General features: G+C 41.4%; 1 protein-coding gene across 1 annotated transcript in view; it reads right to left on the bottom strand.

Moving 5' to 3' along the window:
* Nucleotides 1-8,568: 8,568 nt before the first annotated feature.
* Nucleotides 8,569-18,336, bottom strand: part of NIPAL2 (NIPA like domain containing 2) — an 86,492-nt gene continuing 76,724 nt past the window's right edge. Inside the window, exons 7-11 of the mRNA XM_063080134.1 lie at nt 17,748-17,883; nt 15,785-15,873; nt 11,260-11,323; nt 10,067-10,161; nt 8,569-8,681 (exon numbers count right to left, since the gene is read on the bottom strand). Of these exons, the coding sequence (XP_062936204.1) occupies nt 8,569-8,681; nt 10,067-10,161; nt 11,260-11,323; nt 15,785-15,873; nt 17,748-17,883 (497 nt within the window). The remainder of the gene's footprint in view (nt 8,682-10,066; nt 10,162-11,259; nt 11,324-15,784; nt 15,874-17,747; nt 17,884-18,336) is intronic.

Here is an 18,336-nt window from a genome sequence, read left to right as displayed (position 1 = left end):
TGAGCCCTTGCTGTCTTGTCACCTTGCATCTTTGCTGTTGACTCCAATCTCTTGCGTGCACTGTTCTGAGGAAGAGCGTGAAGTCTTTGTGCCAGGCCCCGAGCCCCTCTTTCCACAGTCCTTCTCCATTTCTGTTACCTATTCTTTCTTGTACATCTTCCTTCTGAGGCCCAGCAGGCCAGAAATAATTCATTCCACTTTATAAATGAAAGAAGGGGTCAACAGAGGTGGACAAGCACCCAGCAATCTTGTCTCTCTCTAAATAGGGCTAGAAAAAGGAGATTTGGGAATTAACCCAACAGATCCCCAAATAAACTTACTGGAACAAAAGGAAGGGGAATAGAGACATGGAAGAGGAGGAATGGGCGCCTTTGGGGTTCTTTGGAGAGGGGCTTTTTGTGAGGACGTGCAGGGAGCCCCTGGGCCGAGGGACGGGGGACGCCGAGTAAACAGGAAAGGCCGGGAAGCTATTTTTATTTGGTGCCCTCTCTACTTTCCCTTGTTTCAGTGGAAAATGAGTCTGGATTCCACAAAACTCCTTAGTGAACAACAAGTATTCCTGGAGGCAGCGCCAAGGCTGTCATTCCTAAGCAGTGGTTTGGACATGTTTCTTCTTTGCAGAGACCTTGGAAGGCTTGGGCCCCGGCCCCGGCAGGAAACAGGTGGTTTGCTTTAGAGAAGGCCCTGGAACGGCTCTGGGGTGAGCCCTGTGCCCCAGGTGACAGATTTCTGTCCTCCATTGCGGCAGCCTGGTTTCCCGTCAAAACTGAGAAAAGGGGGTCGACCCTGTCATGCTCCAAACAGCTGTCAGTGTCCCAGGCTGCCACCGCGAGACCCCCACGCTGAAGGGGGAAGCTGGCCCTTGTGTAGCAGGCACTGTGAGGGTGCCCACCCCATTCCTGCAGGCAGAGCAGGGAGCCCCAACTTGGCACAGGGATTTCTAGCTTGGCTTGGACGGTGGTGAGAGCCTGGGGAGGTGAGGGGTGAGGTTCCTCTCCCACCACCCCACCCAGTTCATTCCTCTGGTTTTGCCATAAGACCTGCTCAAATTAGCTCTGCCTGATGGGCAGAGTTGCGGGATGAGGTGTTTAAAGGGCTCTTTTTCTGCTGTGGTGCCTGGTTTCTTCCTGTCTTTGTGACTGGAGGACTGATCTTTCTCTCCACGTTGGAAAGGGTTCCATTATGTCTCTTGCTCCCTCCACGTCCCTTTCTTTACCCTCTGTGTCATTCAGCAGATGCTGGCCACACATCAGTATTACTACACCTTTTAAAAACAACAAGGTTATAATGCTCATTAAGATGAAGCATAGAATCTGCCAGGGAGGTCTATTCATTTTCTTGGGTGCACCTTCTTCCGTCTCCTGTCTGAAGACGGTCCCCTACGACTTATGGACTCTCACTGAATGGCTTTGCACTGTAATTTGAATACTGGAAAGAATGTCCTCCTGGTTTCCAGGAAGCACTTCTCAAATGGGCTCATCCCCTCCCTTTATGGTGCCAGCAGCCCCATCTAGCTATTGTCTTCTGGAAACCCAATGACCCATGAAAATCAGGCTCTGTTGGTGGCCAGGAACAGTCTCTGCGGCCAGCTGGAGGGGGTGGCAGTTACCCTGGGCATGCCCATGAACTGAGGGGGATGAACTTCGCACACATGGGCCTCCCTGAGACAGGCCCCGGCCTCCGCCCTCTAACACACAGCACTTCTCCTGTCGCCCTTTCCGAGTCTCTGCTCCTCTTGTGGCACTTTCTCGCTTCCCCTTCCTCTGCCAACAGATTTGGCTCTTAGCTCTATTACTCTCATGATTTCCTCTTCCTGTAACTTCATTGACAAATAACCCCAGCTTGCCCTCGGCCCTCTGTCGTCCCGTCCACTTCCACACATCTCTAGGAGGGCTTCCAGCGCTGGCTTCCGCTCCTTCATGCCACCCAACTCAAGTCCCGGAGACCAAGGCTCTGGCTGGCCCAGCACATCCTTCTCTGGGCACAGCTTTTTTGCTGGAGGCTGTCTCCAAGGTGACTGTCGGGACTACAGCCCAGCTACACTCAGTCACTTCTGGTGGAATATGACGAGCCACAAATGCAAAATTTGAATTCAGTCATTTCTTGAACATTTATTGTGCCATCTTATATTATTAGTGAATGACTAAGGAAGATATAGGGGGATGTCATGACATTCTGATAGGTGAATTTTTGCAAAGACACTGATTATGTCCTTATTGTCTACCCTGCACCCCCAGAAATGAAGTGTATGCTATCATTTACCTCCAAAATTAATGCCAAACTCTTGAACCTGAACCAGAGCCAGCCACTCAAGGCCTCCTAACCTGCCTCTCGAGTCTTACCGAGTTGTCTTCCTCTTCATGTGACCCCACAGTACAGATGTTTGCAGGCTTACTTCAAGCCACTCAGTTTCTCCTTTGCTCCTGGGGCTTCCTCATATGTCCAAATTCTACTTGTGCTTCAAAGACAGCTCAATCCTGTATTAGTTTCCTAGGGTTGCTGCAACAAACGACCACAAACTTGGTGGCTTATAACCACATAAATTTATTCTCTTGGTTCTGGAGGTCAGAAGTCCAAAATCAAGGTATCAGCAGGGCAGCATTCCCTCTAAAGGCCCTAGGGGAGATTCCTTCCCTGCCTCTTCTAGTTTCTGGTAGCTCCAGGCATCCTTTAGCTTGTGGTTTCATGACTCCGATCTCTGCCTCTGTCTTCACAGGGCTTTCTCCTCTCTGTCTTCTCTGCTTTTGTCTCTTATTAGGTCACTGGTCATTGGGTTTAGGGGCCACCCAGGTAATTCAGGTTGATCTCATCTCGAGATCTCTAACTTAATTACTTTTGCAAAGAAGCTTTTTCTAAATAAGGTCACATTCACAGGCTCCAGGGTTCAGAAGGTGGACATACCTTTTTTGGGACCACCATTTAACCTACTGCAATCCACAATTCCTTTGAAGACTGATCCCTAGCTGAAAGTGACCTTTCTCTTCTCTGGGATCCCATGTTCTTTGTTCAAGTCTCTTAAGGAACTTTTGACATTCTGTTGTGCGGTGTAGGTACTTTGGCATTAGTGGTAAGAGTGTGGATTACAGAGTTAGATGTCTTGGGTCCAAATCTCAGCTCTGCCACTTACCAGCTGAATGACACTGGTCAAGTCACTTAACTCCTCTTGCCAGGGCCAGGACACAATGAGGTGCCTGTGGCACAAGATTTATGGAGGCACTCTCAGGGCCCTGCAAATGCAGGGTTGACCCCCTCACCAAGCTGAGAGTAAGATTTTTATGAGCTTCCTTAAATTTTGTGCCTTTGGCATCTCTTTTGACTCACCCTAGTACATGCCCTGCCTCTTGTCCTGGTTTTCTAATCTATAAAGTGGAAATAAGGACCACCCTGATAGGGATATTGTAAGAATTAAATGTTACATACGTCGAAGACTTAGCATAGTTTCTAGAACATAGTAAGGGCTTACTAAATGAGAGCTGTTGTTTCTCTGACTAGACAGTAAGCTCCTGAAGAGCTGATCTTCATGTCTAATTCATTTTCATGTTCCTAATCTTAATCTGCCAAATAACCTTAAATTGCCAAAACTTGGAAGCAACCAAGATGTCTTTCAGTAGATGAATGGATGAACTGTGGTACATCCAGACAATGGAATAGTATTCAGCACTAAAAAGAAATGAGCTATCAAGCCATGAAAAGACACAGAGGAACCTTAAATCCGTAATACTAAGTGAAAAATGCTAATATGAAAAGGTTACTTACTGCATGACTCCAACATATAACATCCTAGAAAAGGCAAAACTTTGGAAACAGCAAAATGATCAGTGGCTGCTGGGGGGTGAGGGGGAGAAAGGAATGAATAGGTGGATGCAGAGGACTTTTAGGGCAGTGAAACTACTCTGTGATACGTGTCGTTATAAATTTGTCTAAACCCATAGACTGTGCAACCCTGAGTGAACACTAATGTAAACTAGGGGCTTTAGGTGATTGTGACATGTCAATGTAGTTCATCAACTGTAACAAATGTACCACTCTGGTGGGGGATGTTGATAATGGGGAGGCTGTGCATGTGTGGGGCAGGAAATCCATGGGAAATATCTGTACCTTCCACTCAATTTTTCTGTAAACCTAAAACTGCTCTAAAAAAAAAAAGGCTATTAAAAAAACACAAACACATTGCATTGAAAATAGTAGGTGATCAATTATGTTGGAGTGAATTAATGAATATTTGCTAAGTCTGAGGCATGCGGTAATTGGGTTAGCAGTCCATAGTCAGGCAGATAACCCAAGCTTCAAGTCCCTGGATCAAGAGTTCTTGAGCTAATTCATCTCCTTGTTCATGAATAGTGTTTAGAAGGTTTAGGTGTGGTGCTTTGGACAGAGGGAGCAGAGCCCAAGCCTCAGAACATTTCTGAGGTTGGTTTTCAAATTAGAACCATGAAGGAAAAGGCGCTGTAAGTGGGATGCGTGCGCGCTGGAAGGACTGGCTTGTGTCTGGAGAGCAGCAGCTCAAATGTGCAAAGTGGCTTTGGTCCACGCGTGCTGGTCCCATTATGAACGAATGGGCTCCTTTTCGGCTACGCACTTGCCAGCTCCCTCGGAAAGAGATTCTTTCCTGGAACACGGAGGCTATCTTACATCTTGTCTGGAACTCCGTGAAACTCTTGGCAGGCCTGACCTTACTGGGTGCACCCCCAAACACCACATTTATTTGATACTGGGATTGATATTCCCCTTTGACATTGTGGTTGGGACTTATTAACTCTCAATATGGACCAACACAGGAGGAGGAGTTTCCTCCCTCTCTAGCAATTAAAAAAAAAAAAAAAAAAAAAAAAAAAAAAAAAATATATATATATATATATATATATATATGTTTCCTTGGATGGGCCACAGCTCCTGAGACTGATTCGCTCTCTTGGCACAGGGCAGCATGTTGGGTGGTACCCTGAGGCTGGAGAGAAAGGGGACAGACTCAAGAATTCCTGGGTGGAAAGGCTCTTCCTTGCATTTACCACAATTGCTAAAACACTATGTTTAATAGCCCAAGACTGGTCTATATTTGCATGGAAACTGAGTATGCATGGAATTTTATTTTATATTTTACTTCAAGATGGCTATAATAAGAGCCAGACTGTTGATGAGCCTAACGATTAGAAGCAGCCTCTAAATTCCCCACCCAATTATGTTGGGTTCACTTCTGAGATCTTGTTCTAATAGTTCAAAATGTGTGGTGTTTATCTAGCAACCTCACTAAAAGACTCATAGTCACTGGTGCCAAACACGTGCATTAGGTTTGCAGCTGCCCAGTTCAAGGACTGCCTCTGTCACCAGCCGTGGGGTTGGAAGTAAAGCAGTCTGGAAGGGAGTTGGGAAGGTTCATTTTAGTAAGTGCTGCATTTATGTCCATCATATCCCTATTAAATTGGCAAGCACGAGGCAGCCTTCAGTGTGGCTAGCGTATACTCACATTCCTGGATGAGCTATGTGCTTGGAAGCAAGGAGCACAAAGAGGGTTGCTGGCTTCAGGAACTCAGCTGTGTTTCTATTCCTTTGAGTCATGTCCATCACTGCACCTGCTTCCTTTGGAGCCAAACTTATACATTATCACCATTACTTTTTAACAGCACCGAAATTGCACTAATCTACAAAATCTGTCTTTTCTTTCTTTCTCTGCCACAGAACAGAATCTCCAGGAGGGTGTGGGAGTATGTGTGTGGGGGGCGGAGTGGGGGTGGTAAAGAATACATTCTGAGTCACTGCTTGAGAAATTTTTTATTGTATTTGTTTTCAAGTGATTCTGGTAACAAAAGTATTAGAGTTACAGGACAAGCAAACATTTACACCGAAAAACAATCAGAGTGAAGACCTCTACTTTAATCTACTACATGAGGGGTAACTGTTACTCATTTCCAAAGCTAAACTTGGAGTGCGGGATTGGAGAGGCTCTTCCTATACAGTTAGTGTAGTTCACTCACAGAAGAGCCACTGCCTTCAAAAGAGAGAAACTTGGACCCTGAGAACGAACTCATCACTTCCATTTATATCTTGTATTAAAAAAAGATCCTAATGTAAATATCAAGACATGGTTCTACACTCGTATGGTATATGATTTGTCATGAATCATGAAGAGTCACTTTTTAGACTCTTGAATGCCCAAGGAATAGGAAAGAAGCTGCATAGCAAGGGCAGAGAGTCTAGACCAGGGGTTGGAGAACCACAGCCTGAAGACAGGCCACCTGTGTTTGTAAATGACATTTTACCGGAACACAGCCATGCTCGCTTATCTACATATCGCCTATGGCCACTTTCGTGCTACAACACAAATTGAATAGTTGTACAGACAGCGTATGGACAACAAACCTCAAAATATTTACTCTTTGGGTCTTTATTGAAAAAGTTGGCCAACTCCTGGTCTAGACAAATAGTCAGATGAGCCATATGTTGGCTAAGGGTCCCAACTCACACCGCCAAGAAAAGGACTGGGTTGGCCTCGGCTGTTGTCATGCTCTGTATAATTTAAAAAACTCTTACAAGCCAGTACAACTAAAACTCCTATTCACCTTACTTTGGAGCAGCAACGTAGAAAGTAAAATTAGGTTTGAATATATTTTTTATGTGTTACCTGGACTTCTAAAGCATTGCTGAATTGCTTAAATTTGCATAAGTCAATGCCATTTCTCAAACCTTTTAATAGGTGCAAATGTTGGTGGCCACTTAAGTACTGGCCGTATGCTTTCATCTGTGCAAATTCTCCAATGCTCAAAACCATGCACTGGAGCTATAAATGTTGTTCTACTTCAAGTAAAACTCTTCAGTCTAATTGTTTTCCCAATCTTTGAAGCTGGTTTTCAGAGACACCAGAAATCTGTAGTTTAAGGCACCAGACACATTTCTTAGCTGAGCCTTTCAGTGCCAACATGCTGGACCAATTCAGTAATACATGCCATAAATTATATGGTTGTTTTATCTGAATAAACGGACACTTTCCACAATGGCAGAAATTGTTACCACGAGTTCAGAAGCCAGACGTGGGCTCTGGGTTATTTTTCATACATTGGTGATGAATTCGAATCTCTTTCCCTTGCTGCCAGGTTTGGGCAGTCTGGTCAGTACTGCAGATTATGATAAAGAGCAAAGCTAAAAGACCAGAGTAGCTAAGATTACAGCAGCAGTAGTTCTGAGTTAACATACACAAGTGCAAGGCATTTGGCTGGAACAATATTGGACCAACATGACAGAGTGATCTGAAGGTTTTTAAATGTCATTAAGACACAGCTTATTATTGATGTTAGCTACAATGAAGGCTACCTATTTTCTTCTCATTTAGATCATAATCAGGTAGATCATAAATAATGGACATTATCATGGGCTCTACCTGCAAATGTGTCTTAATAGATGTGTAATTAACTGTAACAGAAAAGCCATTCAGGGAACGGGAGCACTTGGGCTTCCTCTCGCTCAGGTTTGACTACCTGGCTGTGCTCTATGTCCACAGATTTAAATGGCTGAAATCTAATTCTCTAATCATAACTCTCCTGTTACCTAGAAGAATTTACAAAGTTTGAGAAAATGACTTGGGGAAGAAACGGTATGTAGTGAAAATATCACTAAGAATTTAAATGTTATTTTTGAGACCTGTGCTGAGAATTAAAATCCACTTGATAAATTATAAGATTTATAACAAATAAAGGCATAGGATATGAAGTTTTCCTTCAGTTTCAGTTCAAGTATAATAGGATGATACAGCTGAAGAAAACGTCACCATTCTACACTTTTATTAAAAAATAAACACATTGCTCCTAATTTTTTTTTTTCCTTAACACTTAACAAATTTCTTCATGCCTGCATAGGGGCTATACTAATCTCTGTATTGCTCCAATTTTAGTATATGTGCTGCTGAAGAGAGCACAGTCCAAATTCCTAAATCTTCCCTTTCTTATGCTTAAAAAGTCCACCGACCAGGGTCTTTTAGTTTTTTGGCATACACTGCCACAGAATGCCACTTAAAAACAATTTTAGAGACTCTTCATTTTCAAAGGAGGATTTTAGTAGTGCTAGTTTTTAGAAGAGATGACTTGCCTTCTAATTTAGGAATAGAAAGGCGAGATTTCTACAGGGAGGCTCATAAAGGTGTCCTGGGAAAAATGAATGCTCTCAAACCTTTCTTTCAGAAGTGAGGTTGTGGGGCTACAGTGTCTCTATAAAGCAAAGCAACTCACACTACAAGCCACATGGGAGAAGCAACCTACATGTTCTATGGCCAAACTGAGAATGCATATTTTTGTGTGACATTCCTGCGTGAGCAGCCAGTCTCTAATTAAGATCTAGCTCGCTAGATATCACTGGGGAGCGGTCCAGGGTGTGGGGAACACTTCCAATCACATTCCATGAAAACACTGGACTGTCAAAGCTCAGGAAGGCCCTGACTGTCCATAGACACTGGGGTGAGGGAGGATTGGGATGAATGCTAGCACATGTCAGCATGAAACAGCTGCTGACACAAGCTGAACATGTGCAATGTTTTAAAAAGGTGATATTGAATACCAGGCCCACAGCCATCCAGCTCAGCATTCAGACCTCTTTCTTCTCTCCACTTTGGCTCTTTGTTGAGTCACTTCCATCGGGCAAAGTTCCATAGGATAAGCTATTTGAATCTGGTTGTATTTGGTCCAACATTTGTTTCCCTGTGGAGATAATAATCATAAAAAATCTTTTGAGCTTTTACAGAAGAATAAGTCTTAATAATTGTTCCTCAGTCTGGGCCATGTTTTATTCCCTTTAAAAAATACTATGTGGTCACCCTCTGACCAGAAGAGATAAATGTCAAGGAAGAAAAGGCCCACGGAACTCCGTGTGGCTCACTGTGTGATCAGGCACTGTCCCCATGACAGAACCATCTCCCCCACCCTACGGGATCTGCTGGCATGGATATCAGGTTGGTTCAGTCAGGAAATTCGCATGAAGTATTCACTTATCTCTAAACCTTCCTCCCGTGTTCTGTCTTCTTTTCCATGCTTAGTCTAATACACATAACAACATAGAAAAATAGCCTATAATAGTAGCTTCTAATGCTGTTACTGATCCTACATATGGGGCTTTGTGAAATGAAAAGTAGAGTTAAAAATAAGTAAACTTTATTTCCTATCGAAAAATCTCTTACCATACAGGTCATCTATAATGCACACCCTTGCCAAGCATACCAATTCTTGCACTGAATGCTCTTGGCCAATAAGATGGCTCAAATGGCAAAGAGAACACAGGATTCATCCCATAGGGCCATAGTTTCTCAGTCTTAGGAATGAGGCTTTGATGGGTTTTACTTCAAAGGCATAGTGCCAACACAATGGTGGAGGAAGCTGTGAGAACATCTCCACTCTTATCTGGAAACCTATAGGTCACCCACATCCCTAGTAAAGCTGGAGACTGCTGGGAGTGGTAGACAGAGGAGGAGGTGAGGACACAGCAGACTGTTTCCTTTGTTCTGGATTTTGCTTCTGTTTTCTACATGACGAAGCGAGTTATTTCTCAGTGAGAGCGAGAGCTAGAAACATGATGCATGTTAGCCCAACCAGAATGAGTGGGGTAAGGAGGAGGGGAAGAAGTGACTCACGTCCTGGTGGCTGTGAGGAACATCACCTTGGCACGACAGTGCCCAAGCCACCTCAGTCTTCCCCAGGAAAGATGCTCCTTAGCTGCTTAACCCTCTATCCTTAGACTTTCCTTAGGGGGCTCTCCAAGTGGCAGGGATCTGCTGTTGGCAGTCATTCCCACTTTTTTCCTTACCCTTTTCCAATGTAAGGAAACCCAAAAAGAAAATCCCTCAAATCACCCAAATCAAGAAAACATGGTCAGTTCTTTTACATCCCTAGTATTTTGTGCAAAACTGACGTTCAATAAATTATTATTAACATTTGCACTTAAATATCACTTTTTGAGGGTTGTTTTATATTAACATAACACCCAAAATAATACCAACAATTATTAATTTATAAGGATAATATTTTCTATTATAAATTAAAGAATGTAAAAAAAAAATAAAATAAAATAAATTAAAGAATGTATGTTTTACCAGGAATATTTCCAAAATCAATATAAGACTGCTCCAGATGTTCTTTTTCTCGATTTCTTGTGACCAAAAACACACCAAGGAATGACAGAAAACACCTGTAAGAATAATATTAGTAAAGAACACAAAGACTTTGAAACAGCACATGGTGTTAAATAACTGAGCTCCATATTCTACATGCTAACATAAATTCCATTGGTTTTTTGTCCATCCTGTTTCTCATGGTAAACTGCCTAGAACTTGTCTTAATTGCTGCAGCCAATAATATTTGTACCCAGAACCAAGACTTGGGCAGCTTTGAATAAATCTCTGCCCCAGGTTTTAACCATCTGGAAGCTAATTCTGGCTCTAAACCCTTTGGGTAGACACTAGGTCTCATTTTCTATGGACTCATTCCTGGCAAGCAACCAAGTGAAAAAACAATTTATTCTTTAATTTTCTAAGAAATTTAGTTGTCCTTGGCCACAAGAATAGTCATAGTTTCCAGACCCCAGAAGGTTGGCCTTGCCCAAATATCTTGTGAAATTGAATTTTCAAGATAGATGGTTTCGTGAAACCATCTAGGCTCAAGTTTGCATAACAACAGTTGTGCTGCATATCAGATCAAAAAGTAGCTAAGCATTAATGGAGTGCCACTTGGGACCAGAGAAACTCCTATACCTATATTGTCAAAGTTTTGCTCTCTGTTTGCAAGCAATGCTAGCAATGATGCCCACCAAGTCTCTAGGGAAGGTTGTAGCTGGGCACTAACACAAGAAAGGGATTCTACAATCTGGTGTTATTATGTCCAAAGCTAGGGATCTGCCCCAGTCTTGGCCTTTTATTCCGGGTGACCTTAGAGGCATCCATGGTTCTCTAATTGAGCTCTTATCTAAGGGTCCTCAAAAGGTGACATAGGTCTGATAAAGCACAAGAAAGCCGTGGAGTAACTAAAAAAGCCAGCGGATTTATCTTGACTTTGATTGAAACTGAGAATCCCCAATGTTTCAGAACCCTCAGAGGGATACCTAAATCACAAAGCCAAAGACACTGAGCCCTGCGTGGGGTGTTAAGTAGAAAAATATGTTTATTTTAGGAGCTCAGGAAACTGATGTTTCTTATATTATTTTCTGATTTTCTATATCTCAGGTACAATGCCAAAAATGCTATATAAAAAATATAGAATTTCACAGTTCACCTCTGAGACATTTACTCACCCAAAAAGATATACAAATACAGTGAGAAAAGCAGCACCAAGGAATTCCTGGTAAAATATGATCCCTATAATAGGAATAGAAGGCAAAATTAATTTTAGGGTAAGAATATTTACAATAGCTACACATTATTTTAAAAATTATATTAATCTATTATTTTTTCTATGTATAGTTACCCTTAAAATGCACCATCAGTAGATCAGTTTCAGTTAAAAAATTTTGCATGGCATACTTAATTTTAAATCATTCTAAAAAGAACATAAATTTGTAGACCTTATATAATATAATTATCATTATTATAAAATCAACATAATTGACATAACTTTTGCAAGCAGAAATTTCTTATCCAGTCCAGGATTGCCCCACTGGAACATGCAAAAAAACCCCAAAACCCTAGAGACCATTTCCCACCCACAGTTTTAGGTCAGGGGTCAGCAGCATGGCCTGAGGGTGCCTTTGACATGGCAGGTCCAACTCCTGCCAGCTGCTGTTGCTCTTGGCAGTGCCCTGTGGTCTGCAGTTGTGTCACATGCTGACTCAGGCAATGCAGGTTACTCTAGCACCTGAAGTGCTACCTCCGCTCCATTTCCACTGCCCTCCCCCTCCCATCTTCTTCTGGTCTTCCCTTCTTGGGAAAGGAAAACAAGGATGCATCGTCTACTTTGATTAGCTTTTCTTCTCTCCCTGTTGGTTTCAATGATTTCTTCATGGTCTAAAGTCCCAAATCCTTCATAGAGGTTTTTATTAAATATCTTTAAATTATATATCACCTGGAATTAAATTGCTGTGTCTGGTGTTAGCCTTGCCAGCTGGTTAACAAATATTTATTGAGCATCTACTATGTGGCAGCCACTGCTCTAGATGCTGGAGGTACCACAGTGGACGAGACAAAGTCCTGTCCTCAAGGAGCTTTCTCAGTCGTGACCTTACCTCTTCACCTAGAGAATGAACTCCTTACAGGGAGAAGCCACATCCAATCTGATGAATATTTGTTCCATGAATGAACATTTTGGAAGCTTTTTAGCACGTTATTACATAATTCCTTGTAATCATTTTAATGTTTTCATGTTATTCTAAGCTGATGCACCATAATATTCCTCTAAGGGCATGTTAAGTTATTTCTAAACTTGTTTTTCTTTAATAAAGTGTTGGGTCCGCCACCGGCTGACCCGACAGAGTGGTGCCCCGTGTGTTTTTTAAAACTCGTGGGTAAAAGGCGAGCGAGTGAGGCCCCCGGCTGCTCAGTCCTGAAAGAAGGTCGACAAAGGGTGATCAACCAACGGAGTGGCTCCTGCAACCACAGTAGTCACCATGAAGTAACCTGCCTGTGTGTCAGGGTGAGTACCGTAACAGGGGGAAGTCCCTGCACTTCTCTGCCCTGTTGCTTCCTTTTGTCCCTTCTGGTGGGCAGGCGGATTGCCCAGATTCCTCTTTCCTTGGTCCCCGTTGGAAGGAGACGGAGGAAGAGAGCCATGAAGAGAGGTGAGCACAGCCGCCAGCCCCAACCAGCCTGTTAAAGGACACTCAGATGCTCCCGCCTGTTAAAGGACACTCAGACATGGCGGGGGTTCTGTCGAGCAGTTGCGTTTATTATCACACAAGCACTTGCTTTTAAAGGCAAATGGGGAAGGGAAGTTTTTACATCCTCCAATCAGCTTAAAGATTATGAGAGCATGCATCCTGTCTCAATGCCTAGCTATTGCAATCACACAGTGTTCACAAGTGCAGAAGTGCGTATTTGGCCAATAAGGGCTAAGGCAAGGTTCCCGCAGACACTCCCACCCTACTTCCTCCCGGCGCTGTCTTAGGCTGCCACGTTAATATGCCCTTGTGGGCCCATAATGGCGCCGCTTGTAATGTCACTTAAGGTGGCGTTAGTTTTTAAGGCCCAACAATAAAGTAGCAATGACTTCTTTGTACCTATTTTTTTCCCAGTATTTTAGAATTTTCATTGTCATTAGAACAGGTTTCTAGAAGTAAAATTCTGTTTCAAAGAGTAGAAACATTTTTTCTTTTTCAAAAATTTGTAGACATATATATAACATAAAATTTAACATCTTAACCATTTTCAGTTCAGTGGGATTAAGTATATACACATTGTTGTACAATCAATTTCCAGAACTTTTTCAGTTTGCAAAACTGAAACTTTATTCCCATTAAACGACTCCCCATTTCCTCCTCCCCCCAGCCTCTGGCAACTACCATTCTACTTTTGGTTTCTATAAATTTGACTACTCTAGATATCTCATGTAAGTGGAATTATAAAACGTTTGTCTTTTTGTGACTGGCTTATTTCACTTAGTGTACTGTCCTCAAGGTTCATAGCATGTGACAGGATTTCCTTCCATTTTAAGGTTCAATAATATTCCATTGTATGTATATACCACATTTTGTTGATCCATTAATTTGTTGATGAACACTTGGGTTACTTTCACTTTTGGGATATTGTGAATAATGTTGCTATGAACATAAATATACAAATATCTTTTCAAGACCCTGCTTTCAATTCTTTTGGATATATGCCCAGAAGGGGAATTGCTGGATCATAAGGTAATTCTATTTTTAATTTTTTGAGAAACAGCTATATTGTTTTCTCTAATGGCTATATCATTTTACATTTCCACCAACAGTGCAGAAGAGTTCCAGTTTCTCCACATCCTTACCAACACTTGTTACTTTCTGTTTTTAACAGTAGCCATCTTAATGGGTGTGAAATGATATCTCATTGTGGTTTTGATTTTCATTTCCTTGATGATTAGTGATGTTGAACACCATTTCATATGCTTGTTGGCCATTTGTATATCTTCTTTGCAGAAATATCTATTCAAGTCCTTTGCTTGCTTGCTTATTTGTTTACTTATTTATGTTTTGGCAGCTGGCCAGTATGGGATGGGATCCAACCCTTGACCTTGGTGTTATCAGCACCACACTCCAACCAAGTGAGTTAACCAGCCAGCCCCTTGCTTATTTTTTAATCGGGTTATTTAATATTTTGTTGTTGTTGCCGTTGACTTGTAGAATCAAAAAGTAAAAACATTTTTAAGGTCTTGATTAAAAACTATGAAACTCAGTTCTAGCAGCGCGGTACCATGCTACCCAACTGCATGAGAAGTGCCTGTTATACTGTAGCCTTGTCAATGTTGTCAGCATTGGCTATTGCAATAAAAAGAACAAACAAAAACTTTACTAATTTAGTATGCAAAATATGGTATTTAATTTTAACTTTAAGCTATACTTTTTGATGGAGGCAGAGAGACATTAGTCAAGAAGTTTTACCTCCATTCCACATGCCTATAACATCAGACGAACTGTTATCACTCCCAGAAAGTTCCAGCCTCCCTGACTCATCATCTACTATGTGCTGAATATTAAGACCCAGCCCTCCTAGAATATCTTTTACTCAGGGGAACTACATTCTTTACACATCTTTATGCACATTAATATTAACTATTAGTTTGTATGTCATGCCTATAGATCTTTTTGGCCTTATTTTCCTCTACCAATAATTCTAGGACACACAAATATACAATCTTTTCTCATTTCTGTTATCAACAAGCATATAATAATAATTTTTAAAAATGAGATGTCTTGGGACATAATCTTTTTCTTTAAATATAAGGTTTAATTTTGGGAAACAGAAAATGCATTAATTACTTTAAAAAATTGCCAACTGGCAGTCACATTGTTTGCCATGAAATAAAAAAGATGTGCCAATTAGTAAACAGATATTCCCTAATTACTTCCAAAATACATAAACTTTGCATTGAGAAATGAACTCCCAAGGTAGAAGGTGGTGAACACATTAAATAATAAGCCAATCAGCTAGGGCATACCAATACCAAATTTAGAAATGATATACTTGAATCTACTATATTTTGGTTTGGATCAAGTTTCAAATATATAATTTTTGTTTTAACACTATGGTGTCTGTCATATTTTTTAAAAGTCCATAAAAATAAAAGAACTGCAACAGAAGAAAAACAGAGGCCAGAACAGTGAAAGTAATAGTTTTTTTTCCATTTATCAGGCCTTCCCCGGAACACTGAATTTGGTTTTGGACTCCACTCTCTGATGAAGCTGGTGAAGAGCATACAGGGAAGAGTAAATAAAATTGGAGATATTCGGCTCAGAAACAAGACTCAAGAGGATCTTTCATGTTGCTATGATTATCAGAATGGCTGGGAAGGGGAAGACTCCAGAAAGCAGAACTATGATGAGTGTGTAGAATTGATGAGGAAACTAATTTCAGCTCTAACATTAGAACTCTCCAAATAATGAGAGTGATCCAAAGCAATACTGAGCTGCCTCAGGAGACAGAGAGCATGGGGAGCATTCACACCATGTAGAATAACCCGTCCTAGAGGATGTCGGAGAGGAAATTCAGACGCCAGGTGGAGGGTAGGGGGATACAGGCTGCACGGTTCCTTATAACCTAAAGACTCCTTGATTCTCCCATTTACTCTGAAAGAAACTTCATTATACTTGTGGTGGGGGTGGAATCACCTATGGATAAAAAGCCAAAACTCACCTGCAATAATGGCACTGGTTGTAAAGAAAATATGGTTAACTGGCACCACCGTTGTCGTATTGTAGAGTTTCGTGGCTTGATTCAGGAACCTAGGGCAGAAGACACTCACTAAAACTCTGGCTCTAGGAGACACTCAGCAATAAGTTAACAATAACTTCAAGAAATGCATGTTCTTTAGCTACAACTACAAAGGGAAAGGAAGTGCAGTGAAAGGGCATTTCCAATCAGCAGTCATAGCTTATATGCATCTGATGTATGAGATCAGATGTCAGGTTTTATGGTCTGTTTAAACCAACAACAGTAACAATGAAAAGCAATTAATCATATTCCGAAGCCACAGAAGTTTGAGTTGGAAGCGATTCAAGCTGCTGGACCAGTATCACATTGGGGTTGATTCGTTAGGATAGACCTTAGAATCTGTTAAATATCATATCTGGGGAATAGTACAGATATCCATTGACATGCCACGTGCCAAGAAAGAAGATGGAGAAGTAAAGGAATGTTGAATGTTTCAAAAACAATGCTCAAGCTCCAGCTGCAGAGCACATGTGGGAGCTCAGTTCTCATTTTGGCCACCAACATGAATTCAGGTTCCCACAACTGTGTTATGCTACCCTGTCAGGGACTAGACAGTTTTCTAAAGCAGTGAATTACACTGATGTCACCTGGGTGCTTTAATAAAGCACTAATGCTTAGGTCCTACTCTAGAGCAACTGAAAAAAAAACTTTGTGGGTAGAACCTAGGTGTGTGTGTACATACACCCATGTAGATATACATAAATGCATGCTTGTATGTGCATGTATACACGCACACACATATATATGTACAAACAAGCCTCCTGAGGTTAACTTTTATAGGCAACCGAGAACCACACTTCTACAGTGTGATGGCTATAGGAACTGAAACAAGGGTGATAGGATTCAGTTTACCTTCCATTCTATTGGCTTTTTACATTCATAAAGCATAGTATAAAGGCAATGGCGCTAATCACTAAATCCCAAAAGATACTGTAGCAGTACCGATTAATTCAGAAGAAAGAGAGAAGAAACAAAATAGAAGATTCAAGTATTAGAAACACACTTGGTCTTCTAAGGAAATGACAAACAAAACAGTGACAAAGCACTGGGTTTCTCTAGTAATTCTCCACAGACCTATATCCAGCCCGTAACAATTATACTTTACTTCTAACACCTACAGCAGGAACCACTCTCATTCTGAGTTTGAGCTCTGATTTCTCAGCTGGCACTGGGATGATGCTTTCGCATAGCATTTTGGGGTGAACAGAAAACTTTCTGGTCAACTCAACAGAGCCTAGCAGGCAAAGGCATAATCACAATATGAAATGGAAGGGAAGTGATTAGAGCAGATGGAGGTAGGGGGAGAGAAGAGCAGACATTAAAAATGTTCCATGTCACTGCTATTAGGCCCCAAGAGAAACATAAAACAATCATTCTGCAATCCCATGGGTACAAAGAACATTCTGGCCAAAGATGTAAAGTTCTGGGGAAAGGATTTCCCTCCCGGCCAAACGTCTGGTTTCACCCATCCCTGGACAATTAATGAGCATGAGCTAAGAAATGAAGGTGAAGGGTTCATGCATTTCCTATATTTAGAATGAAATCCTGGATGTGGACCTGCCCCTTTGATTTATTGCTAATGACAACCTGTGTACGATGGATATTAATTACAAGCAGAAGAGCATCAGGAAAGTATCAAAGTACACTTAGCTGGATTATGGCTGTACTTTAGAACTCACAAGACATGAAGGCAATGCTTAGAAAAAAACTTATGATTGGATGCAAAGGACAAAGCAAGGCATGTTGGCTGAGGATAAGCCGTGGGCCCTTCACCCTTACAAATCAGTGTATCTCATTTTAATTATCATCTGAAGCCAATAAAGATTAATGCTCAGAACAGCACAGGAATGTTGAAAGATTAGTGAGTATGTAGAAGCTAACTTACTTGACTTGAAAAACACAAGATGCTATCATGATGATAAACATGATATAGAAGATGGGATAAGTTAGCTGCATTTTATCCGTCACAGAAAAAGTGATCATGCCAGAGACGGCTTTTACTGAAATAACTGTCAATGAGGCTGAAAAAGAAGACAAAAAACACAAATAAAGTACACATTTGAGATAGAATTACAAATAAATACCCAAGTTTGCATAGTATAGTAGCAAATACACCAATTATGCTTTAAGAATGAAAACTGTTGTGAGAGGTACAGGGTAGAATGAGACAATAACCAAGCAGTAGCCTGTTGCTCAAGCTGTGCTGGACTTTAAATTTGCTTAAATCAGCTAAAGATCTCCTGTGTGACTGGGTGCTTTTTATCTTTGGAGTAAGATGCTTATTTTCTAGCACTGACTGTTGAAAGGATGCTGTGGAGGTTATAATTACTAGTAAATGGGAAAGGCGAAAACAACGAAGGGAGGACATGTCAGATTGTCCATGTGACATTAATGGGAAAATAACTATTAAACTCAACTGAAAAATTTTAAAGCCAACTGGATGAGAAGACTAGAAAGTGAAAAGCAACTCCTTG

The sequence above is a fragment of the Cynocephalus volans genome, chromosome 15 (genome assembly GCF_027409185.1).
Source record: "Cynocephalus volans isolate mCynVol1 chromosome 15, mCynVol1.pri, whole genome shotgun sequence".
NCBI lineage: Eukaryota > Metazoa > Chordata > Mammalia > Dermoptera > Cynocephalidae > Cynocephalus > Cynocephalus volans.
The sequence above is the reverse complement of the archived record's forward strand: the minus strand, read 5'-3'. Positions and strand labels throughout refer to the sequence as shown.